Below are 27,772 nucleotides of genomic sequence, written 5' to 3'. Positions count from 1 at the left end.
CTGGCCTTCAGTGCACATGCAGTTTACAGACAAAAAATACTGTTGTTGGTGATGTAAGATAGATGGCATTGATGGTAGTAGGTCCTGTAGTAGGAAAATTAAGTAGTAGTGGAGAAGGTGAGATGTACTTAGTGAAGTAGAGAAGATTGCCCTCCTGTGATGACTCCTTGGACACTGGAGGTGTCACGTAATAATAACTTTTCTTTCATATATTGGTTCATATTCACTGAGAAGCACCTGCTAACTAGTTAGTAAGGATATATTTTCAGTGAGAGCTTTTGTTCACATAGCATTTTTATTATTTTGTCCATGTCAACTTTAGCATGTGCTTCTCAGTCAGGGAAGCATATGGTGGATGCTGTTTCCTTCAGATTTTCCTCTATAATAATTGTATAATTTCTTCTATGGTTAGCCTTTGATTAGTGCATTTTCTTTGAGATGATACTTATTGATATTACATATTTCTATTTTAAAACTACTGTATCCCTTGAAATAGCATCATTTCTTGATGTTTACCTTAAAGTTGTTTTCAACTTTGATCCCCATCCATTATTGACATTCAGAGTACTTAAGGCTTAAAACACATTCTCCTCATGTTTCTAAAACTTGAACCCTCCTACATCCCTCCAGTAACATACATCCAGTATGAAAGTCCTGGACATTTTTTTCACCCCTGTAATAAAGAATTAGGATAATTCATCATGGACATTGATGAATGTCCAGGGTGAATTGCCCCAATAAAGTGAACATTAAACAGTTTCACTGCATGTCATCTCAAATAGTCACTCTACCTCCATTTTCATCTAACTTTCCACAATCATTTCTCCTGCACATAACAACAGAAGATCTCGGATTTTCCTTCACTCATAACTACCGTATTTTCCGGTGTATAAGACACACCCAAGAAATTTAATACAATTTTCTGGAAAAAACCTAACACAAAATATCTCAACACGTCAACTCAATACTGATAAACATCTGTAACTGATTACTCAGATAAGATATTATGAAACTTGAATAGGGACTCCACGCACTTTGATTGCACCATTAACCGCCTACAAAGATCTTGGAACATAAAAGGGAGTGCGTATGACTTTGAAAAGAGGAAACAATCTTTACCTTCATTATATAAGACGCACCCCATTTTTAAGATGAATTTTTAAGGTAAAAAAGTGCGTCTTATACACCGGAAAATACGGTAATCTCTTATCATATTTCAACTTCTTCCTTGTTATACTAGTGTTTCTCTTGGCCTGAGTGTTATATTTCTCATGCAACTACTCTCCACCTTTCTTTTTATATTTTTATCATGACCTGTTTTTCATCTGCAAAAAATTATGTTAGGGTTAGGTACCAATAAATGACAGCACTTGTTTGCCTCTCTCTTTATCGGTTGTTGCTGCTTATAATTAGAGATAGTCTTGAGCCAGGTATCTCTGATTCGCTGCTGCCTGAGTGGGCAGTTGAATCTCAGTTGCCCACTCAGTCTCAAAAGCTAGATAGGGTTAAAAGGCCTCGCCTACTCCCTATAAGTAATAAAGACATTAGCTGATTTATTTTATTATTATTTTTTTGTTTGTTTTTTTGCACTTCTCCAAGCTGGTTTCTAAGATAATTACCTGCCTTATAATTCAACATAAATGCCTTTCTCCTTGAAACTTCTATATGTATATCCTCCCAAGCCATTACTACATGGTCATTCTCTTGAACCTGGGGCAAAGTTGACATCTTAGTTACAACCAAATCCTCTGATGCAAGACCCAAATCCAAAATTCTTCGTGTTCCCTCTGTTACATGTTGCCTGAGACATTTGTCTATCAAGAATTGAGAAATTCCATTCTCTTATTATTATATGCTATTTCCTCTTCCCAATTTATATTGCTGTAGTTAGTATCTCCCATAATGATCACTCAATTTGCACTTGCCTAACTTCACTGCCTAAACATCTTCTGCTCTATGTGTGTCTTGGCCTATAGCAACATCCCACTAAATATTTGATTCTTCACATCTCATGCCATACACTCTCAAAACAATTAGTATTATCCCCCCCCCCTCATAAATAATACTCCCACCATTCCATTCACACATTTTATTTTGCCAATATATGCTAAATTCCTGTATTCAGAGCATCATCTTCTGTCAGCCATGTTTCAGTGATCCTAATAAACTTAGGACAGCTCAGACTATTAATATATCCAATTCATTCCCTTTATTCTCAATACATTTGTATATAGAAGCATTAGTGCATTAACATTATTCTCACACCCACTATTATTATCCCCCCCCCAAAAAAAACTCTACTTGACTCTGTGATATACCATGTATTTTCCCATCCATACCACTATTCTGACTAGCAACTCTCTAGATATCCTACCCTGATGCCCTTACTTGCCCAGTAAACAACAGTCTCTCCATGTGCTTATGTTTTTCCATGTTCATATACAGTCCATCTCTTGCATACAGTTCATTAGCTGCACTACAAGCATTTAAATAATCCAAGTCTGTCTTTCAAAACATGTTTTTGCTATCATGTCATTCGTTATTGTTGATCTTCTTTTGAACTCTCATTATCGTATCAAAGCTTGCTACCTTCTCTTTCACACTTATGCTGTACAGCTTCTAACATTAACCTCAGATCTCTCTCACCACAAGATTCACTATATCTATTGAGTCATTTGTACCTGCCATCACTGTCATCTCGTCCACATGTTCACCTCATTAAATGGCTATATTAACACATTCCTCCTGGCAAGCACTCCTTTAGCATTCTATTTGTATACCACAAATCATTGAATCTCCGTACATCACACTTCATTTATCCATTCACTCTCTTCTTGCCTGCATCCCTCCTCTCCCCCCCTCTCTCTCTCTCTCTCTACCCCTTCCAACATTCTCTACTTCCCCTCATTATCTCTCTTTATCTGGTAATCACATTCTTTCTCTTCTGTCATTTCCTCAAATCTCTCTCTTACTCATTTGTCCCACATCAATTAGCACAGTCTTCTATTCTCTCCCTTCATACATCTCAACTCATTTTTCATGCCTTCCAATTCTTCTCTCAGTACCTCTCTCCAAGTATTGTACCCAATCAACCCCATTTTCCATATCTGTTACACTTCCTAATGATATATACACATCAGACTCACTTTCCTAATCCTCGATCGCTCTTGTATCTCTCTGCCACCGCTCATTCATTTCTAATGAACTGTTTCATGCCTGGTCTTGCCAAAACTACTGGGATGTAAACACACTGCAGGCATTGCATGCTATAAAATCTTGTGGGATACTATGCAAATTGTAGTCTATAAATGGTGGCAGGGTGGGTGATAATGTACCAGCAAACTGGCTTATGGCTTTTCTTTTAAACTTACACGGTGATCCAAATGCATTGAAAATTATGGAGACAACTACCATGTTTGAATAAAAACTTTAGTTTAATATAACTAAAATCTACATTCGACGTTTCGATCTTTACGTCAAGGTTATCTTCTGGAGCATACAACTATACACAGAAAACAAGCTACACTACAATCAAACTGGTTTGTTAAAGATACTGACCAACCGCTACAACAATTGTTGGCCTGACCTCTGGTGAAAATTTCTATTGATGTATAATTTTTTTTTATTATTTTATTTTTTATTTTTTTTTTCACCAGAGGTCAGGCCAACAATTGTTGTAGTGGTTGGTCAGTATCTTTAACAAACCAGTTTGATTGTAGTGTAGCTTGTTTTCTCTGTATAGTTGTATGCTCCAGAAGATGACCTTGACATAAAGGTCGAAACGTCGAATGTAGATTTTAGTTATATTCAACTAAAGTTTTTATTCAAACATGGTGGCTTATGGCTTCTACCATTAATGAAGCACAGTACAATGAACACAGAGAAAATACTCTAAACAAATATGCTAAACAGGAAAAATTTAATGTAAATTTTGAGAAAAATCCTAATAATTTATATGCAAAATTTACTTATTTTTTTCCCTTGGCTGCCTTACTATCATCACTGCAGCAGTAAACTTCAACCCTAGCAGAAACTATTCTTGTAATTTCATACTGGTTTGTTCCTTTGTTTTGTATCCAGCAGTTCTTATTGTTCTCTCTGGCCTTCTCAAATAATAATGGCTATAAGATGCTGGCAATGCACTGGTTTTTCTGTATTCAAATGCAAGGAGCAAGAGGAATAAAGGGAATGAGTTTCTGCTATTGATTGACTCAGTCTCTACAAAATTGTTGCTATCAGTGAAACTTAACTGAGGAGGATGTTCTAGCAGAAATTACAATCGAAGGGTATAACATGTATTTTCAGGACAGCGAAGGTAAACATGGTGGTGTAGTGTTACTCTTGATAACAGATGAAATATGCTCTCTCAGAATGAAGAATGACAGTGGAAATGATACAAACGGCTTTGAGAGTTTATGATGCGAGATAGACGTTAATACAACAAGATATAACATGACTTATAGGAAAGTAAGACGTGATAATTAGTAAATAGCATAAAACGGATGTACCTTATATATATTTCCAATTAGTAAAATTCACCTTAGTATCAAGGGCTTCTTCAGTATATCTTTCAAATTAAACAACCAGAAGAGAAACCAATATATTCAACAGAATGACATGCACGAACTGGACATACATGATGTAGGGCATCATGGTTTTATATTAATTATATTAAGGCTCTAGTAAAATTAATTTTAACAAGGTTTTAAAAAATAATAATAAATGAATAAAAATAATTAAATAAATAAAATAAAAAATAAATAAATTCACAGACAAACATAATATATATATATATATATATTGTGTGTGTGTGTGTGTGTGTGTGTGTGTGTGTGTGTGTGTGTGTGTGTGTAATTATATGTTTCAACTCGGTTTGTTGTGATACATTTTTAAAAATAGATTTAATGACTTAAAAACCGAGATTACTTATAAAGATTTAATAAGATTAATACAACTAGTTTCGGCTTATAATAGCCTTCATCAGGTATTCTTAAAGGAAGAGAATAGTAATAAACATTGAAGTATCTAAAAACTTGAAAATACAGGTAAAATATCGCCACACATAATTGATACATAAAAAACGTTTTTTATGTATCAATTATGTGTGCCAATATTTTACCTGTATTTTCAAGTTTTTAGATACTTCAATGTTTAAAAAACGTTGTTTTTTATGTATCAATTATGTGTGGCAATATTTTACCTGTATTTTCAAGTTTTTAGATACTTCAATGTTTATTACTATTCTCTTCCTTTAAGAATACCTGATGAAGGCTATTATAAGCCGAAACTAGTTTTATTAATCTTATTAAATCTTTATAAGTAATCTCGGTTTTTAAGTCATTAAATCTATTTTTAAAAATATATATATATATATATATATATATATATATATAATTCATATATATGTATAATTAAATTTTAGTTATGTGTGGAATTTGTGAAGACCTACTTCCCTTCAGAGGAATAATTTAAATACATCATTTCTATTTAGATTCAGTCAGTGGAGCAAGGTCTCACAACTCTTTTTGTATAAACTTTCCAAGAGATTTTTACTTTTATGAAGAACCTTAATTTTCTTCCAAAGAATACAGCATCTGGTGGTGATAGCATACTCTGCAAGTTCTGATTACTCTGGCTCATGGAACTTAATGTAATCTTTAAATGTTCATCATCATGCACAGCTGTAGATCTACTACCTGTTTGGCCAAAATACAATAATCCACACTTGCAAGGAATTTGATATACTCCAGAGTATTCTAAAGGCAGACTTTTATCTTTAGCTTTACTTAGATATCTTGTGTATATGATGGAATGATGTTCCTAGGCCAATGGGTATAAGTAGTTTGGCTATACCTTCTGAAATATGCCTTTAATGTAGGGAATGGCAACAGGGAATCAAACTGTAGGCTGGTTTGATTTCTTCCATAGTTAAGATTTTGGAGAAATTGGTAAGTAAGAATATGGGAGTGGGGGGGTGGCAGTATCAGGTTATAGTATACAAGTGGAGTTCTACAGGTTCAGTACTGCGACCATTACTGTTCAGTCTTTATGTCAATGATATTGTCACAGGACTACAAGGATGGGTTCAATCGCTTGCAGATAATGTGAAGCTTGGGAGGATTATTAGTAAAATAGTGCCAATTTGGCTCGTAATTGAAACACAAAAAAATAACATAAAGAAATAAATAGCAATTGATACCTAAAAGATACCTAAAAAAAAATTATTATTATTATTATTATAAATAGTAATTAGCCAATTAGCAGTAAACAAAACCAAACATGGAACATTTGTAAACCACTTTCAGCCGCCATTATTCAGGATAGCATCTGACTCTGGCATCTACTAACCTTAAAGACTCGCAGAACATCCCTGAACATAATTGGTTTCAAATACACAGTGTGTTGGATGGAGAGTAAAGACTATCTGTGAGGATATCCATGTGGTGTAATAATGACAAGAAGCAACTAGAAGTTTTTGCTGAATGCAATACAGAATGCACAGAAGGAGAGAGAGAGAGAATAATGAACTTGAGCAACAGGTAAAAACAGACAGGATGGTGGATACAAGGATGAAAAACAGTGCAGAGTGAAAGAATTTGAGAGAAAAGAAGGGGATAAGTGAAAGGAACAAGAAAACTAGCAGTCACAGTGGGAAGAAGAGAGGAAGAAGAAGTTGGATTGTCTCACATGGTGTGATTAAAAGGGAAGGGTGGTTAGGTTGTCGACTGGTGAAGCAGATCAAGAAAATAATGATAACTTATGAGATATTGTGGGCTGTTATATACATATACTAAAGTGAGGACTATCTAAAGTAAGGATTCTTGGTATATGATATTGATAGTTATTTTGTTCCAGGTTTATTAGCATATGCAGAACTTGGTTAACTGAAGTATATATGAATGTAAATAAAGCGATAGGCAATTCCCTAGGAAGATACAAAAAAGAGAAAAGTGGAGGGGGGAATGCTGTGCACTGATAGCTGAGGAATTATGGCTGTTGCTTCGAGGCTGTTTTTTGGTCGAGATCACAATAAATAGAATAGTATATATATCTACTATTATTAGGAAGTTATTATAGGCCTGGGATATAAACCAGGCACGGTTGAACAGTGGTAAATTGGTTGGGTACATAAAAGCCTGACTGTTATGAAGAAATTAATGAGGCAAATAAGGATAAAGAATATGGAAAGTAAATTAATTAAATAATTGATTTGCTGGCCCTCTAGGCCAAGTGGTTATGCTCATTTTCCAAGTGGCTGTAGGATTAAATTCTGCTGCATTGGATGTTTGTGAATATCTTTATTTGAGAGATGCATTTCATTGACCAATGTGAGAGCTCTGCCCTGCATATGAGAATTCTGAAATGATTGGATGAATGCATTAGAAATTTAGCAGGAGTCCAAGACAAGTAATTATTATGGGGACATAGATTAAAAGAAGAAATGGTCACTGAAGAGAACCACATGAAATTTATATTACTAAGAGATAATTACCTGATCCTATATGTGATGGAGGAGACGAGGTTTGAGAATACTAGATCTGGGATCAGAGAATTTGTCAGTAACTGAAGTTGCCAAATGGAATTTTCATTTTAAGAAAAGGTGTGGAGCTATAGAAGCTGATTATAGCAAGATAAGAAGTCAGCTTGGAGCAGTTTATGGAGGATGGTTGAGGAGAGGTTACAGTAAATAGTAGGATCTATGTATACAGGATCAGGAGGATAAATCTATTAGAAATTGCATGGGTGAGTAGTTTCATTATGCAGGAGCTGTAAAAAAATAAAAAAAAAGAAAAGAAGTGGATGTTGTGTTGTGTTGGATGTAATAGTGGAAAAGCAATCACCAAGCTCATGAGCAGTACAAGCCAGAAGGGTTACGCATATGATAAAGAAGACAAAATCAGATTTTAGCCAAATTGCCCAAGAAAAGCAAAGAACTATTTCTTTGTGTGGCGAGTAAAAGGAAGAATGACCAATGAAGGATCATTTTAATGACTGGTGATGGTTGGAAACTAACAATTATTATTATTATTTGACACCTCCAGGGAGTCCAAAGACTCATCGAGGGAGAGTGTGCCAACAGCATCGAACGATTGGTTCCCTTCCAACTACTAACCGCACTCAAACTTACTTAACCAAGCCATCAGTAGCAGAGGTTCTACCAATCGACCAACCTTTGCCAACAATAGCAAACAAAATAGTTCAGTTACTGAGTAATAGCATTTGCAGGTGTATACCATCCAGGTGGAAGTATTGCTGTGCCAGAGTCACAGGAATTAATGTTACATTTTAAACAGGTGTTTAAAATGTAACAGATTCTTAATGTCCATGGAATTAGACATATCAGCCCATCACAAGAATGTGCAAGGAAATTGGTCATAAGGCAATCCAAGAAAGTGAAAAGAGGGCAAAATAGTTTCTTTGCATGAAGGAGACTCTAAGAGGTAACAAGCCCAATTAATATCTTAGGAATAGTAGTTAAGGTATTAGAGAAATTGGTCAGCAACAAAATTTAGTAATGGGTAGATGGAAGTGCTCTTATGGGACAGCATGGGTTTTTGAAAGATTCATCATCACGAACCATGGGCTCACTACCCGTTGATGTCCGATGCCTGTTTCACTATCTTCTTCCACCTTTCTTTGTCCAGTGCACAGTGTCACAGCTTTTGTACACCCATTCCACACCAGTCTTTTATATCGTCTATCCGTTCTCTGTATGGTCTACCTCTTCTGTTTAAACCATCCAAAATACCAAACATAAATGTCTTTATCTTCCGGTCCTCACTCATTCTACAGATGTGTCCAAATAATTGCAGCTTCCGTTTTATAATCTTCTGCATTAGATTCTCTTTTGGTTGTATCTTCTGATAGAGCTCTTCGTTGGTGATTTTCTGTACCCATGCTATTCTTAGAATCTTCCTGTAACAAGCTCTTTTATATGCCAAAATTCTTTTTCTTGATTCTTTATTTATTATCCACGTTTCAGATCCATACAGTACACTGCTGAAGATGCATGTTTCCAGTACTGTTGGTTTTGTTTGCAGACTGATCATTTTACTTTTCCAGATGTTATCCATGGCCTTCAGATTTGTTCTTCCCTTTGCAATCCTGATCTTTATTTCTTTTTTACAGTCCAAGTCATATGTCAGTTTACTTCCCAAATATGTGAATTGTTCTACATTTTCTATATCAGTTCCATCCACTTGTATCTTTTGTTTCATGTTCTTCTCACCAAATACCATTGTCTTTGTTTTTTCCAAGTTCATAACAAGTCCAAATCTCTTCCTTTCCTCATTTAACAGTTCCAGTGTTTTTTTTGTAGTTCTCTTTCATCTTCTTCAATAATAACAATGTCGTCTGCAAATCTCAGATTGTTAATTCTCATTCCGTGTACAGATGTTCCTTTGGCATCTTCCTTCAATTTGTCCATTGCTCTTTCTAAATGTGCGATGAAAATGCTTGGTGATATTGGGTCTCCCTGTCTAGTACCTCTGCTTGTTTTAAAACCATTTCCCCAAATCATCACCTATTCTAACTGCTGCAACTGCATTCTGATAAACATTTTTTAATATAGCTATTAGTTTTTTATCAATTCCATAGGATTCTAGAACTGCTAATGATTGGTCTTGCCTTAATAATTGCCTTTGCCTACTTACTTTTAATAAGAAAAAGACAGCGAGTTGGATAAAGGAAAGAACTACACATTGTTAATGCTGGACTTTGAAAAGGCATTTGACAGGATCCAGCTAATCCAGAGACAGTGTAATATGCTGGAGAGTGAAATCCAGAAGAAGGCAGGAAACTAGTGGTGTACTGCAGGGTTCTTTACTTGGACTGCTATTATTATTTAATTTATGCATCAATGATTAGTGTGGATCTTCTGTTATGAGTCTTTGAACACCATGGAGATCCCTCTGCAATAGTAATAATTATACATAAATACACTTGATACTAGTCCAATGACAAGAAGCCTATATTTCTGAAGGAAACATGAGTTTATAACAGTTTATAGGTCTTAATGGACTTGTAAACTCTTGGATCTCCATTCCAAATGCTAGGAGTTTCAGCAGTGTGCGCTGGATCTAAGAATATCAGGTTTCTTTCCCATGTCTACCATCCTAGTTGGCTAAGTTGCTCGCATATCCATTGTTCAACAAACCTGATTTGAATTCAACCTGATTTGAATCACAAATATCAATGCCCACTGTGGGCATTGATATTTGTGAATGTATTTTAGGTGGGATCTGAATTTCATCTTCTGGTGTGAAACCACCACTTGCTTATTGGCAACCTGAAGTGGTTTGGAAAAGTTCCATGTTTGGTCTCTAGACTGGATTCTGGACTATGGAAAAATAAATAAAAATACAAAATAAAAATTATTTAATATTAATACATATTAATAAAAAAAGAGAAAAATACTTAGCTCAGAGTACAAATGTACTACTATAGGTGTAAAAAAAGACTTTCATGTGGTGGGAATAGGAGTCACATAAAAGGATATGTGGCATTTTTTTTTTTTTTGTATCTTTATGGATGCAAAACAAAACTGGCACATATGCCACTTTTGAGGTTGGGGACATGTTTTCCAAGGCATATAAGAAATATAAAAAAAAAAGTATCTTTCCAAGATATTATTCTGCAATATGCTGGAAAGATACCATTTACTTATTATTATTATTATTATTATTATTATGATTCAGGCCTCCATGGAATCACAAGATTCATTGTGGGAGACCCATCCTAGAAAACCCAATCTATCATACCATTCCTTGAACTCATTGACCATTTGTGCTCTCACCACTCTATCAGGTAATGCATTCCAGCATTCAAACACCCGCCATGCAAAGAAACCACTCCTCACCCTCTTGCTCACAGCTTCCTTTCGTAACTTCCAGGGATGGCCACTTGTCTTCACTACTTCCCCCTACTCTACCAAATGAAAGAACTCCCCAGTGTCAATCCTGTAACTGCTTCTCAACAATTTAACACGTTCACTGCCATGCTCCTCAGGCATAGTTTGTTACCGCACGCCAAGCACTTATTCAAGGTCAGTACGAGTAATTTCGTTGCCAGCGGTAATCGACATACGAGTATATTCATAGTTGGCTTGTGAGGCTCATATACCAATTACGAGTATACTTGGCAGCGAATGTGTTAAAAGTGTCAATCGTATTACCCTCTCCTTCTGTCTACCAAACTCTGCAGTCCACATTCCCTCAGCCTGTCTTCATAAATAACATTGTACAGTCCTGATACCATCTTTGCTATCTGCCTCTGCACCTTTCCACACTTAATTTATCCCCTTCAAATCCTAGGGTCCAAATTTGAATAATCCAAGTGTGGTTTAATCAGGGCTTTATACAATGGTATGACAACTCTTCTCTCTGCAGGTCAGCATCCTTCTCAATATTGCAGCAATCTTATGGGTTACCGTCACCATCTTTGCAATATATTCTCGAATTTCAGGTTTCTATCTATCATCACCCACAGATCCCTTGCCTTCCCTACTTCTTCCAGTACAGTTCTTCCAACAGAGTATGCAGCCTTCCATTGATGTATCCCAAACTTTAAGACTTTACATTTAGCTGCATTAAACTGATTCCCATTCTTTTGCCCATCTGAGTAAATTCATCCCATCCATGACTCTCCAGTTATTCAAATCTTCTTTCTGTGCTACCACATCTGCACTATTACTAATAACCCTTCCAAGCTTCACATCTGCAAACAACTGAATATCCCCTTGCAATCCATGAAGAATGCTCCTTAACAATTGTAAACATGGAGTGCTCCATGTTCATTCTCACTGAGAATATTACACTCATCTGCCCAATGCTGTACATATGATCCCTCACCAATTTCTCCGAGAGCGTAACAGCTACTGATGAAACACAAACTGATCTGTAGTTTGACACCTCCAGTCTTACTCTCCTTCCACTGCTTGAGTACCTTTCCCTTGGCCAGTCTTTCATTGGAAAGCCAGGTTCATTGGAGCTGTCAGTTCTTTAGCACGTTATCTCAAACCCGTGGTGAAATTCCATCTAGTCCCACTGCTTTATTGATATCTGTAGCACTCGGTATTTGAAACACACTCTCCGCTTGCAGTTTTAAAACTTGCTTTATCCCTCTAGTATTAAAATCTACTTCTTCATGATGAAATACCCCAATAAAGTATTCATTGAACAACTCCACTATGTCCTTTGCATCAGTCAATTTATTGCCATTTTTATCCAATGTCATTCTTTCATAATCATTTCTTCTCCTACTAGCTACATAGCTAAAAAATTCCTTAGAATTTTCTTTTTCATTCAGTCTCTTCTCATATTCAAGTTTTGCCTTCTTTACCATATTAGTCACTATCCTGGCCTGTCTTATAAGATGATTCTTATTCTTCATGCATCTGCTCTCCATCCCTCTCCTTAAATCTCTTCTAAACCTCTTTTTTACCTATAGTTCGTGTTTAATATTGTGTCATCCACTTAACACCAAATTGTGTTTTCTTCTTCACTCGCAGTATACAGCTTGTTGCTGCTAATAAATATTCCTTCACAAGTTCCCAAGAACTAATGATATCTCAGCCTTCCAATTCCTCCCTCCATGGAACTGCCCGAAGTTGATAACTAAGACTGTTGATCACCTACCTTATAATTCCATATACATTCTTTTCTCTTTGATACTCATGCATGTCTATTCATCTTCCTAGTCAAAACCATATGGTCACTCTCTCCAATTGAGGACAGAGAATGCCATCTCAGTTATAATAAGTTCTTCTGATGCTATGACCAAATCCAAAACTCTTGAACCTTGTGTTCCTTCTACTACATGTTGCCTAAGACATTTGTCCCTCAAGAATTCTAGGAATTAGGTATCACCACCGAGTTTTCCCTTCCTATTCTGTCGAAAAATTCTGTACCTCGCTACTTCTATTACTGTTAGTATATCATCTTCTGTCAACTGAATCTCAGAGATCCCAGTAATCTTTGGAGAGGCCAATGCTCTCAGCACCACCACTGATTCATCTCCTTTATTCTGGATACTCCTGTCATTAGTATAAAGAATAAAAATGTCACTATTTCTATACCTGCCGTTATCTCCTCTAGTCTCCATTTGATTCAGCATTACCCGATGTATTCCTCCTTCTCCCAAGCACCTATTTCCACAAAAGGCCACCCTGCTACCATCTATACTGATAATTCTAGTTTCCCTGCATTGACAGACAGACTCATTCAGAGAACAGCATTCTCTTCAGATGCTTTATCATACCCTTGGCAACACACGCACTATCTTTCCTCTCTCAGTGTTCTTCTGTACAACCTCCAGCATGAATCTCAAATTTCTTGTCGCCAAATTCATACTGCCTCCCAAGTCATTCGTGCCCACCATCAAAGTCATCTCATCCATCCTTTTATCTCATTAATTGCCATAGCCACACTTTCTATCCTTACTACAGGCAAACACTCCTCAGAGCATTCTATCTTGCACACCATGGATCATTCAATCTCAATACATCACACCACATACCACTGTTCCTTCCTTGCTCACGTGCATCCCTCACTCTCCTCTGACACTTTGTTTCTTTTTTCCTCTACTTACCTGTTGTCATTCCTGGCTCTAGCACTCTCTTCCATTTTTCTCATTCCTACTCTTTTACTGGTTCTATTCTCTCCTCTTCCAACATTCCCATAACTCTCTCTTGCTTGTACTCTGATTTGCTTTGCATTCATCATTTTCAGTTGCTTAATATCTTCTTTTATGCTTCTCAATTCATTCCCAAGACATTCCATCTCCTTTTTCAGTTCATCTATCTCTCTCTGCAAGCTACCAGCTCTTGCTCAACATTCATCCTCCCAGTTAACACCATCTTCGAAAACTTAATAATGATTCAAACTTACCACACTCCCCCATTTTATTTTTTCATTTATGTTCTGCTCATTATCCTCACCTCTGTCATGCTACTTGTCTATCTGGGCAGTATTCTCCTCCCTCTGAGACAACACTGCCAAGGTCCATTTTACTAATCTCCAACTTTCAAAGTTCTTCCCATTTCTTACATTTCCTGCATATATGCACACCCTAAACTCTCACCTGCCACGTATCTGACTGCCAGGATGCATACATGCTGCAAGCACCACATACTACAAAATCTCATAGTATGCTGTGCAAAATGTAGTCCTTAAATTGGGGAGGATTTGATGACAAGCCATTGGCAAACTGAGCTGTAGCTGATGGCATCATTCAAATACTGCATTAAGAACCAAGCACTAAGAACTGATTCAACTATACTAAAATATTGTGTTTCTAAGTACAAATTCCAACAATTCAAATTACCTACAGATATTGTGTAATTTGAAGTAAAATAATTCCAATAAAAATACAGAAAATACAAATACAAGCAGTCCTTGGGTTACTGATGAGATACATTCCTGAGAACGTCTTTAGATTGGATAGGTCCGTAACTCGGATTATTATTATTATTATTATTTTGTGGCACCTCCAAGGAGTCTGAAGACTCACCGATATGGTGATAGTAGTAGTAATAATAATAATACTATAATGGCTCATATGTGGCTGTAATAATAATACCCCTGTACTGTAATAATAAGTTACAGAAACTATTGTGCTCTTTCTTTTAATTCAAACAAACAGAACATAAAAACAAATGCATTCAAAAAGTTTAGACAGGAGAAATTTCAAAAAAAGAATATTAAAGGTTAACATTTTGTTAGCAGAGGTATTTCCCTACTGAGTGTTCTTGGCAAGATCTATGCAAGTATACTTGAGAAACGGTTGAGAAGAATTGTGGAAGAAAAGCTTGGTGAAGAACAAGCTCAGATCTTCACTTTACGACAAATAGTCGAGAAAGCATGGGAATATAACAAAGATCTGTATTTAAGTTTTGTCGATTTGGAAAAGGCATATGATAAGGTGCCAAGAGAGAAACTATTCAATACGCTGCAGTTATATGGTGTTAATGGGGCATTATATCAAGCAACACTTAGTCTTTATTTGAGTTGTAAGTCAGCAGTTAGAATTGAAGGAGGTACAGGAAGATGATTTAATGTTAAATCTGGTGTGAGACAAGGATGTACGTTATCCCCTCTGTTATTCATTATCTATATGGATCACATTATGAAGGAAAGTGGTATTAAACATGATATCAGAATTGGAGATGTTAATGTCAGCTCTTTGCTTTATGCGGATGATGTTATACTTCTAAATAAATCCGCTAGAAGTCTGCAAGATTCTCTGACTAAATTGAATAGTTGTTGTAATAGATATGGTATGAAGGTCAGCAATAAAAAGACAAAGACAATGAAAATAGGCAGAATCATTGAAAATGTCAACTGTCTTGTGAATGGAGAACCTGTGGAACAAGTAAAACATTTCAGCTACTTAGGCACGATTTTTACTGAAGATGGTAAATTAAATATAGAAATAGACAACAGAATCAGCAAAGCTGGTATGGTGGGAAGTCAATTGAATAAATTCACATGGAATAAGAGAGAAATTAGTCGGAACACTAAATTAGTATACAAGACAGTGTTCAAACCAGTTTTAACTTATGGATCTGAGAGCTGGGTCAGAAGTAAAACACTTGACCAAAGACTAGAGACTGCAGATATGAGAGTCCTGAGAAAGATTAAAGGCGTGAACAGATGGCATCAGTGGTAATATCATATTAAAAATGAGGATATTAGGAAAGAACTTGATATTGTCAGCATCCAGGAATGTGTTAGCAGAGCTAATCTCAGGTGGTATGGTCACCTAAACAGAATGGGCGAGGAAAGATTAGCAAAACAAGTGTTCTCTGCCAGGTTGGCAGCAAAACAACCCAGAGGAAGACCAAGATATAGGTGAATTGATACGGTACAAAGTGCCTTAGACAATAGAAATATAAGATCTGATAATGTTGGAGTCTTGACAAGTAACAGACTGATTTGGAGGAAAATTGTAGATAGGAAGTTAGTAATGATATAATTTTTTCATGTAGTACTATCATATCCTGTACACCCCTTGTGGGTACATGGCAGGAATTTGATGATGATGATGATGAGGTTAACATTCGCCTAATGTTGCATTAATGTCTTGCTTACTCGATTTGATTCTCCAGCTGGAGGAGGAGGGAAGCTTACCACTGAAGTTGGTTTCTTGAAAAAGGTATCTGGGGTGGTTTGCACAGCCTTTTTCATCATCATCATAACAGTAATTACGGGTGTAGACCATATTGGTCTTTTCCTGTCTCATTATCCATCCAATATCCTTTTTTGAGGTCCACCCTGCCTTCTCATTTTAGTTGGCTTATATTTTAGCCTTCTTCTATTTTTCATTATAAATGGCCTTGTAGTAGCTGATATTCTCACTAACTACACAGTAAACCTTTGTAAAACACTCGATGTTAGGAGTGTTTTGCAAATCTTACTCCTCAAGCTTAACAAGTCCTACTTTAATCAGACAAAAGGTGTCAGCTAATTCTTTTGTTATAAACTTTTTTGGTTCTGGCAATTCTGATTCTGCGTGTTCTTGTGCTTCTATCAGTTGCTTCTCTATCTCCATAAGGTCTTCATTAGTTAATTTTTGTGAATGGGACTCGAGTAAGTCAATGACATAATTTTTATTGATATCTAATTGGAGTGCACATTGCCACTATCTACCACAACTTTTCTAGTTTTGGCAACGTCTTTTTCTGTGAAGTCACGAAAGTCATCGCAGAATTGAGGGCACAGTTTATTTCACACCCCTTTCATTGTTGATTGCTTCGCTTCCTCCCAAGAATCAGCAATGTTTTTGGTGGCATAATTCTTCAAGAACTCTCTCAAAGTCATCACATCATCTTCCCTAGCCCTGACTGCTTGCAGGAATGTATGGCATAGTAATGAGCCTTAAATACAGAAATGACTGTCTATTGGCATGATCCATCACAGACTCACAAAATCCAATAAAAAAAGTTGAGACAAAAGTGATGCTGTGCAGAAGCGACCATATAAACAATGAAACTAGCCACTAGCATGAACCGCTTACGCCATGCAAGTTTGTTTACATGTGCGGAAGAAACTAGTTTCCGAATGATTAATTTAATGATTTAATTATTAATGTCTGTGCGGTTAGTCGAGTGGCTATGTGCTTCGCAACCATATACCTAGAAAAGGAGTGTCCTGGGTTTGATTCCCGTTGCCAATGTGAGGAGTTTAAGGATCTTTCTCAGCCATAACCAAATTAGCGGTCTTGGGCGTGGACTGCAGGGTTTTCATCTCACAAGCAGGCAAACCGGTCCTGTGAACACATGCATCTACAGACATAGGCCGCACCAGGAGGCATAGGGCTAGCCACCTTATCCTTGGGGTGGGTGCGGCTTAGAAAGGCCTAGGATAGCCCCGTAACAGGCTACTAGGCCTAATATGTGAAGGGAAGAATTATTAATTATCCTTATAGAGAGCTTGGAAGTCCGTTTGTAAGTACGGAACGGCATAAGTCTGGTCATCCATAACCCAGGGACTGCCTGTACAATACAAATTCCCCAACTGCAAATTGCCCACAGACTATACTTTATGTTGTGTAATTTAAAATAAACTCCAATAAAAAAACAAACTTATTTTTTTTCTTCACTGCTACCTCTGACCTTGTGTTCTTGGTAAGAATAAAGAAGCAACAAAACAGTATAAACAGCAACAACGACAAAAAAAAAACTCCAACGGTAACACTACTGAAAGACACCTGTATCAAACTGGAAAAAAAATGTAGCACAGTTTGTGACAAGAAGCCAAACTATATACTGATTAAAAACACTTTTTTAGCACTGCTCAAATCTACCACTTATGTCAGCTATTTTTCCAGAATGAGCAAATTTATACCTACTAGGCACATGGCAATTTAATAACGAAAACTTATTTTTTTCTTCACTGCTACCTCTGAATGCATCCGACTCTGACCTTGTCCTCTCCATAAGAATAAACAATCAGCAAAACAATATAATAAACAAAAAGCTCCAACAATAACACTACTGAAGGACACCTGTATCAAACTGAAAAAAAAAGTAGCACAATTTGTGACAAAAAGCCACACTATATACTAATTATAAACTTTTTTAATCAGTATATATTGATTACTTATTGATATGGGGGGTCGCCGCAGGCAGCACTTTGAACGTTTTTTAACTTTTGCAGTTAATTCTAAAATACAGTCTCGAGAACTTAGTTCAAAATATTGTAATACTACTACGAATTTTCCTCACAACTGCTGTAAGTGTTACTAGTTGTGAGAGGAGTTTTTCTAAATAAAATTGATTACGAATTACCTACATTACTATGAAATAGACTTCGCCAATGTCATCGACGATTTTGCTAACAGAAAAGCAAGAAAAATAGCATTTTAGAATGTTGAAATTAAAGTTTAACTTCAAAAATAAACATAGTGTTTTAATTTATTTTCTTATACGTCATTTTGACTTTTTGTAGTATTTTTGGTGTGTATTGAGAGGGGCAACAAAAGCTCTAGCTACATCACTGCACTTAGATCAGCTATTTTTCCAGAATGAGTGAATTTACACCTGCTGGGCACATGGTAAATTGCTAGTGGATCTTTAGAAGAGCTATTAAAATATATATAGTAATTGTCTTTGTGGATTTTTTAAATTAGTACACTGAATGGAAAGAAAGGTGCAGAGCAAGAAATAAACTTAACATTCGATTTGAAAACCTGTAATTTCACACCTTAGAAAATGTACAAAGGAAGATAGTTTAAAAAAAAAAAAAAAATCAGCAGTTGAAGGAATGAATAAAGAGTAAGAAAATTTTGTTTTCTTAGTTTATAGATGAACCTTGAAGGGGTGTTGCTGTCATTAGTGAGAAATGGATCATTAATCAGCCTTGCTTGCTTTATTATTGACTACAGTATTTTTAGAAAAGTATTAATAATAGCACCATGCCAAATATAAGAACAGTGTTCAATGATTGAACCAATTTGTGATTTGTATAAAGTTAATAGTTGTTCAGGGCTAAAAATAACATCCGGAGTAAACGAGAGCCTGATTTTTTTATATGATGAGGAGGCAATATGTGTAATATGTTTATGCAGAGAGAAATTTCAGATCAGAGTAAACTCGCAAACAATAAATCTCACATCTTGTCAAGGGGTTTGAATGTTGTCCAAAGTAAGACCACAAGAAAAGAATTTTTGCAAGAAATAAATCCTATTTTATTTCTCACAAAAATCCTTTTCTACAGCCCTGTTGAAGAATGGTTTGGAGATTACAATTTCAGATTTTAGCAATTGATATTCTGGAAGTTTTAGTGATTAGTTTAGTGCAAGGTTTGTCAAAAGAGGAGTGCACTATACTTCCATTAGCAAAACTGTGTATTGAATTTACAGTCTGCTTCTGAAGATTATTGATATATAGAGAAAAAAAGAAGAGAAAGTTTTTTAACTTGATTATAAATTATATTAAACTTAACAAGAAATTACCTTTTTGTTTATTTCTTTAAACAAGTGTAAACAAAGTTAACACATGAAGTATCAGTACAACTAGGCTACTTGTATATAGAGGCTAACGACTTCATGTTAGTTGCCTTAGTATCTTATAATGCAAAACATACATCCTCTCAGATGTGTATAATGGATAGTATTATACACATCTTAGGGATGGGTTGGATATGAGCTAATTTGCAGGCTGTAAAATATATACACAATTGGAATAGGAGAAAATAAAAAGGCAACAAAACGAGTTTTTTAATGGTACTGGTGACATAGTAATGTTTAGTAGAAACATATTGGCACAAGAATTAATTTATTATTGGAAATATTTCAGCCACTATCAGTTCATTTGCATAGTGGAGAATGAGTGGGGATTGTTTTTCCCTTTTTACACATGAACCACATATTACAGTGCCATTATGCAACAGATGGTTAAAAAATTAAGTAATAATAATAATAAAAAAATGACAAGGAAAATAGGATTACATCTTGCCATTTATTATTATTATTATGTGACACCTCCAGGAGTCCTAAGACTCATCGAGGGAGAATGTGCCAACAGCATCAAACGATTGATTCCCTTCCAACTACTAACTGTGCTCAAACTTGCTTAACTTTTTGCTGAGCCATTAGTAGCAGAGGCGCTACCAATCGACCAACCTTTGCTCATATTGACACTCCTAAATCTTTGCTATGGATAGATGTTAATTCTACATAAAGTTTGGTCTGTGTGGAAGTACTTCAGCTTTCTCTTTAAACAACAACCAAACATAAAATGGCACTAATGTAACAGCATGTATTCAACCAGAAGATACTGTACTCAGTGTCCACTGCATGTTCTGCTAGGCCTTCTTATTAGATTTTTCATGCTTATTGTGGGCGATGTAAAATAGTCATTTGTCAACTGGACATCCTGTTTGTCCAAAGTATGAGCAGAGGCAATCACATTGAACCTGGGATACACCAGAGAGGAGTGTGCTTATCTTTTATAGGGGGTAACAAGATTTGTTAACAGGGCAATATGCATCTTTTAAAGTTTTTTTGAAATTGCTTCAGTATTACCTGTAATGTATGGAATTAGAACTTGCTGTACAGGAGCTGGGTTCCTATGGACCAGCTTGTGTCATAGATGTGTGTAATGTTTTTTGAAGCAGAGCCATTTTGTAGCATGATGCTTTGGATGGTGTCAAATTCTAGTCGAGGATCCTTAGGATTGGAACAGACATGTGCTCTTTAACTGAGGGTTTGATGAAGTCCATTTCTTGAGATGGACAGTATCCTATCTTGTTGTAAGAATGGCCTCTGGTAAGATGGCATTATGACAAATAGAAGTTGAAACTTTTTTCCCACTTGGTTAGACTATAATAAATTTAGTTTAATCCTTTATCCAAGTGTAAGCAAACAAAGTTTGCACCTGAAGTATCTTCAGGACTGAGGCAACTCATGGTAAAGGTGGACCAAGCTCTCATCACTCCTTGTCTTAGTATCTCCTATAATGCAAAGCACATCTCCTTGTGGACATGTGTAATGTTATACATTAAGGGAAGGGCCACTATCCAGACCGGATAATGGCCCTTCCGGTCTTTATTGAGGTCTCGTCAGTGGGAGCCAGACCCAGAGGTGGTGATACTAAGGTGGAAGCAATGGAAAAGTCATATTTATCTATACGAGTTGCCAAAAGGTGTCTCACCTTATTATTAAATTACTCTGGATTTAGAAAAAGATGTTGAAAGTTTTTTCCACTTTGTTAGACTATAATAAATTTAGTTTAATCCTTTATCCAAGTGTAAGCAAACAAAGTTTGTGCCTGAAATATCTTCAGCACTGAGGCAACTCGTGGTAAAGGTGGACCGAGTGTAAGCAATGGAAAAAGAAAACAATGAGAAATTAGCCTTCTTGGACATCCTCCTTTCCAGTATCCTATTTCGATTATTTGCAACTTCTGTTCATTGCAAACTCACCTTCAACAGACCACTGCATACAACAAAATTCAGCCCATTGTCCATCTAAAAAATGGATATTATTAATTGGTAGCTCCATATCTCTTTTGCTAACATACTGACAGTATGTTAGCAAAAGAGACATGGAACTATCAATTAATAATACCCATAATTAAAAGTTGTTTTGCAACTTCCATTTTAATTAAAAGTTGTAAAATTATTGAGTAAATTACTATTCCATTAAGAATAATCAAAAACATTTTGAATGTTTATAATAATAGTGTAGAACCAGTATTATAAATATATCATAAATATCAGCGATATTATTGCATTACATATTTAATGTTGTAATATTTTTAGGTTCTTATTATGAATGGATGTGACTCTTTAAACCTGTCCTCATGGCTTCATCAGCACAAAATTCTATCTCCAAGCTATCACATGGATGAGGACTTGTATACGTGGTACATTTCTACACAGCCAGAATGTTTAAAGCAACTTTGCAGAAAAGCCATCCAACAGTACCTCCATTATCATGATGACAATGCAGTTCGAATTCAAGCTCTTCCTATTCCAAAAACATTGAAAAATTATCTTTGTAGAAAATTGTTATGATATGAAATATATAATACTTCATATGAAATACAGCAGATAGTAATTTTTAATCAACAAGAGAAGTTGATGAATTTTGTGATGTAAATAGTTTTTTAAAAAAGTTAGTTTTATTTATTTATATACAGGTTTCCTGTTTATCATTTGCGTGATACCCTTTTTAATTATAAATTAAAAAGTGATTATAATCTTTTAAATTGTTTTTACTCTTTATCTGCATTAATTTTTTTTTTTACCTGTTGGCTTCTAAAAACAGGCTGGTGGTTATCACTTGGCAGAAATATATTCATGTCTTTATCTCGAGATTATTATTATTATTTTTTTATATACTTATAGAATCTGAGAACTGTGTAATCCAATGGAAATGGTATTTGCATTCATAGCACTAAGCCTCTCAAACAAGACTGGGCTAAGTACAATTCTGTTACCAGTTATAGGAAATTTTTCTAATCCTTTTTTTCAACTGGTTCCTAAGTTAGTCAATCTCTGACACAGACAAACAGAATTTTCCTACAGTCAGTCACTTATCAAGAATTTTCATTTTGATAATTATTCTCGATGGAGTCAAAAGACTCATCACAGGACACCCACACTAACCATTATTCACATAATATCTACATAATTAAATAATATCCATATGGATTTTGCCACTTCAATTATGTGAATATTACTACTTCCATCACTATAGTATACACCATGTCATCTATCTCTTCTTCCCATAATCCAGATGTAAGAAAGCATTATTATTATTATTATACAGCACTTCCATGTTGTCCGAAGACTCATCACGGGGAGACCCAATCTATCCCTACAATCTATCATACCTCTTCTTAAACCCATTAACAGAAATCTGGACCACACCCTTATTCAACTTCCAGGAATGATCCCTTGTTCTGGTCCCTCTAACCAAATGCTGAAACATTTCCCCTGCATCCATCCTATAAAATCCTTTAAGCAATTTAAATGTTTCTATCATATCCCCTCTTTTTCTGCTGTAAACCAACTTCTGGAAATCCACAAACCTTCAATCTATTCTCATAGTGAGCATTCCACAGGCCATTCACCTCCTTGGTCGCTTGCCTCTGAATCTTCTCCACCGCTTCCTCATCCCCAATAAAGCCAGGGGACTAGACTTGAGCAGAGTAATCCAGTGTGGGTGTATCAAGGCCTTATAAAGAGGAATTACAACTTCCTTATCTCTACTTGTTAATGTGTTCTCCACTATCCAAGTAATCTTATGGGCTAATTTAGCAACCTTAGCAATATGTCCTCTAATCTTTAACTCTCTCTCTATCTTTGCCCTAAATCTCTAGCTTCATCTATTTCCTGGAGTACAGTGCCATCAATGTGATACACAGCTTGTAATCTATTTATCCTAAAATGCATAACTTTACATTTCTCAACATTAAACTGACACCCATTAACTTTTGCCCTTTCTGACAGCCTATTTAAATCTTCCTGCAAACTCTTCACATCGCTTTGATTAATTACTCTACTATTATTCTACCTAATTTTGCATCATCAGCAAACAACTGAATATTTCCTTTCAGGATATTTCCTGTATCATTTATGTATAAATTAAATGGCAATGATCCCAGCACTGAACCTTGTGTCACACCACTAGTCAACTATTTTTGCCTCGATTCTGCCCTTCCATATACCACTTTTTGATATCTGTCCAGCAGCCATCCAATTAACCAGTGTCATTTCCATCCCCATTTTTGTTCTAATATCTAATATGTGTAACAATGTTCTATGTGGTATTCTGTCAAATGTCTTTGCAAAATCGTATAGCCATTTCCTTTATCCAACTGAGCTGTTACTCTATTATAAAAAGTTAGTAAATTACTAAGGCATGACCAAGCCTTCACAAAGCCATGTTGACCCACATACAGTACCATAATTTCATCTATCCATTGTTGAATTCTCTTTTTTACCAATTTTTTCTAGTACTTTGACCACCATGCCTGAGATACCGATTGGCCTATAATTTGTTACTGTAATCTTCGAACCTCTCTTATGCAAAGGAATAATTTTGCTCTCTTTCCACTCCCTTATAACTCTACCAGAGCTCTAACCACATCAATTCCTGTCACAGGAATTAATGTGGTTAAAGCAGTAACCTGACTTGGATGATATTCCCTTGCAAAGTGGTCACTCAGTGACTCAACTATTTTATCTGCTTCTGTCTCCTCCTGACCATCATCACTCATTAAGGTTAATCTTCCATAGTTATTCTTCTTCTTCTAACTTCCCACATAATGAAAGAACTCTTTGGGATTTCCTTTCGCCTGCTTGACTAAATTCTTCTCATAATCTGATTTTGCCTTTCTTGCCATGCTGTCACCTGTCTTGCCTGGGCCTTGTACTTTTCATGATTGCTGGTCACCTTTCTATTTATATACCTTCCATAGCATTTTCTCATTCTGCAGCTCGTGTTTAATGATATTACACATCTAACTCCTACCTGATTAACCGTCCTTGCCCTAGGTATTCAATTTAATACTACTTCCTCCAGATGACCCTTAACTATATCCCATGCATTACTAACATCCTTACTCTGCAGTGTTTTATGCCATGATACAGATTTAAGCATGTCATAATCACCTGCCTTGTAGTTCCACAAATACCCTTTCTTGATAGAATATTCCTCATGTTTTATAATCTCCTAAAAGCATGTTACTGTGACAGTGTAAGGTTCATGAATGTACATTTTACCACATTACATTGGCAACCATTATCCTTTGCCTATAATGGCAGCTGCCAGCATCACGATACTCGTGATGCAGGCAGCTGGTCACTTTTGCACGATAATGCATCATTGTTACATTTTCTTTGCGTGTGTCTCTCACTACCATTGTTATGTATCGCCATGTGCACCATTTTATGTCGTTGCTCTTCCTATAATATTTTACTTCCTTTACCTTATGATTTTAACCTCTCTACTTTAATTACAAGACTTACAAAATTTCCTTGACTCTAACATCTGTATCACTTCTTACGTGTTCATTCTATAAGGAAAGCAAATTCTATATCTCTGGGCGATTCCAAATTTTACTCATGTGCTTACCCTGACTGTTAAGGTTATTCCTTGCTAAAAGAAACGAATCCTCTAATTTCTTTCTGGGGTCGTCTCCTCTTCAGATATTGACAAATTTATTTTTTTATGCTGCGCCAGCCAGTATCTTAGAATAGAATGGACTCTTATTCAGGGAGACTTTTCCAGACCTTTGGGGCACATAGGTGAATAAATTAAATGCTCTACTGCGGCTAAATAAATTCTGGTTTGCAGTCATAACCTCTATAACAACATGTTATACCTTTCTTTCAATTCCTCCCTGCTATGGTTCAGATTAATGAGTGGTAGTTTTGGTTCATATCACAGGCAAATCTCAGGTATAAAAGAAAAAACATATTTATTGGAATCTAAAGACATAATATACACTTAGACCAATCTCACTTTCAATTAGTTCAATGACATGCTAAATCAGACCTTTTCAAACTGATTAATACTCTAATACATGAACAATAAATCCTTCTCTTAAATTAAAGACTAAACACACATAATTGCAAATGAATGGGGGTGTCAGTTTAATGCAGCAAAATGTAAGGTCTTGAGGTTTGGGAAACATCGATGGGATGCTGCATACTCTATGGGAGGAGTTATACTGGAGGAAGTAGGGGAGACAAGAGATCTGGGGTTGATGATTGATAGAAACCTGAAGTTTAGGGGACATATTGCAAAGGTGGTGAAGGTAACGCAGAGGATTGCTGCTATTATGAGAAGGACACTGACCTGCAGAGATAAGAGGGTTATCATTCCGTTGTATAAGTCTCTGATCAGACCACACTTGGACTATTGTTCTCAGATTTGGTCCCCAGGATTTGAAGGGGATAAATTAACTGTGGAAAGGATACAAAGACGGATGACAAAGATGGTTTCAGGACTGTACAAGGATAGTTATGAGGATCGGCTGAGAGAATGTGGACTGCAGAGTTTGGCGGATAGAAGAAGGAGAGGTGATATGATTGAGACTTTTAAACTGTTGAGAGATGGTTACAGGGTTGACACTGGGGAGTTCTTTCGCTTGGTTGATCAGCGGGAAGGAGTGATGACAAGAGGCCATCCCTGGAAGTTACGAAAGGAAACTGTGAGCAAGAGGGTAAGGAGTGGTTTCTTTGTGTGGAGGGTGGTTGAGCCGTGGAATGCATTGCCTGATGGAGTGGTGGGAGCGAGAACGGTCAGTGACTTTAAAGAGTGGTATGATAAACTTTGTGTTTCTCAGGGGGGGACCTCCCCTTGATGAGTCTTGACAGAATTTATGTCTTAGGAAGGACCTCCCTCGATGAGTCTTTTGACTCCTTGGAGGCCTGAATAATAATAATAATATACATATTATACTCTTCTAATCAATATTCTACCCACTGTGTTAGTCTTGCATATTAAACTAGACACAATCATCTATAATCATTCCTAGCAATTTGTCTTATGGACATTAGCCACTGCTAAACAATGACTTAAAGTTCTTAAATACTGTCCACACTCATTTAATACACTACAACGATCTTTTCCTTTTTCCTACTGGATAGTTATACAACAAAATCTGTACATTACCATTTCTTGGGGTAGGGTCTCCAGGTCCGTCGGAACTGTCCTTCTTTGTTTGAATTACCTTTCGAATCTGCCATAAGCCTGCGTCCACGTGGTGGGTCCTTATGGTCCTCAGTTTCCCTCTCTATTCTCGATCTGTTTCGGACCATCCTCAATTCTAGCTGCCGGTTAATAATGTACGTATGCGATAGTATTCCGTTGGTACTTTCAGCGAAGGAGCGAAGACAGATATGCTGACATCTCACGCTTTTGTACCGGCGGAAATTCCAACATCTAAGGGAAAGGTGCACCCTCCAATATCGAACTATCGCCATGAAACATCATCAGGAACCACTGGTCCACGAGAGAAGTCAAATCATCTTCCAGGAAAACAGGCGAAAAAAGCCTTGAGAAAGGGGTGCAAACTCTTTTTATTCTCCATTCACTTCCCCCCTTTTTGCACCCTGTTCTTACCACAATAGCACCCTCTTACTTTTTTTTTTCCTGCGATCTTTTCCTGCCTGCTACTTTTGTCGTCCGCGGCAACTTCAGTACATCGCGAGATTTCTCGCAGTGTCTGCCGAGAAACGAATGTGCATCACTTTTCCGAGATTAAAAATGCCCCAGGCCTGCCCATGACCTTTGGACTATTGTTTACATCTGATTTACCCATTCATTGTATACATGATGCATTTCATATAATACTAATTTATACACGAAATTCTTTACATGGTATTACAATTCTACTAAAAGGAAGTAATTCTATTTCCATTTACAGTTAGTACCGTAGTTCTTCTGCTCCAGTACAAGTTTTTTCTCTCAGCTGATTTTTTCTGACTTGTTAAATCCTGAATGAATCATTTCTTTAATAAAGTTCTTCACTCAGGATGTAACACCATCTCATCGTTCGAACATTATGAGACAGTTTTTGATCAAAAACCAAGTTTGTGTGTTAGATCACTCACCGTATTCACTTGATTTAGCACCCTGTGACTTCTTTCTCTTCTCCCGACTTCATTTGCCGATGAAAGGAAAGTGATATGACACCATTGAAAATGTTCAAGTGACGGTAACGACGATCCTAAACAGTATTCCAAAAACCGATATAAAAAAACTCATTTAACGAATTAATTGACCGTACCAAATGCTGTATCGAAGCTGAGGGAGA

General features: G+C 36.3%; 1 protein-coding gene across 2 annotated transcripts in view; it reads left to right on the top strand.

Moving 5' to 3' along the window:
* LOC150106266 (uncharacterized) overlaps window positions 1–22,144 on the top strand; it is a 304,586-nt gene extending 282,442 nt beyond the window's left edge. For both annotated transcript variants that reach the window (XM_090392286.1, XM_090392285.1), the window contains one exon: window positions 21,762–22,144. In XM_090392286.1, coding sequence (XP_090248412.1) covers window positions 21,762–22,016 — 255 coding nt within the window. In that variant the 3' untranslated portion in view covers window positions 22,017–22,144. The remainder of the gene's footprint in view (window positions 1–21,761) is intronic.
* The last annotated feature ends 5,628 nt before the right edge of the window (window positions 22,145–27,772 follow it).

Source organism: Typopeltis vanoorti, chromosome 5 (genome assembly GCF_054136105.1).
Source record: "Typopeltis vanoorti isolate ZY-2024b chromosome 5, IOZ_Tvanoo_1.0, whole genome shotgun sequence".
NCBI lineage: Eukaryota > Metazoa > Arthropoda > Arachnida > Uropygi > Thelyphonidae > Typopeltis > Typopeltis vanoorti.
This window is presented reverse-complemented; position numbering and strand designations above follow the sequence as displayed.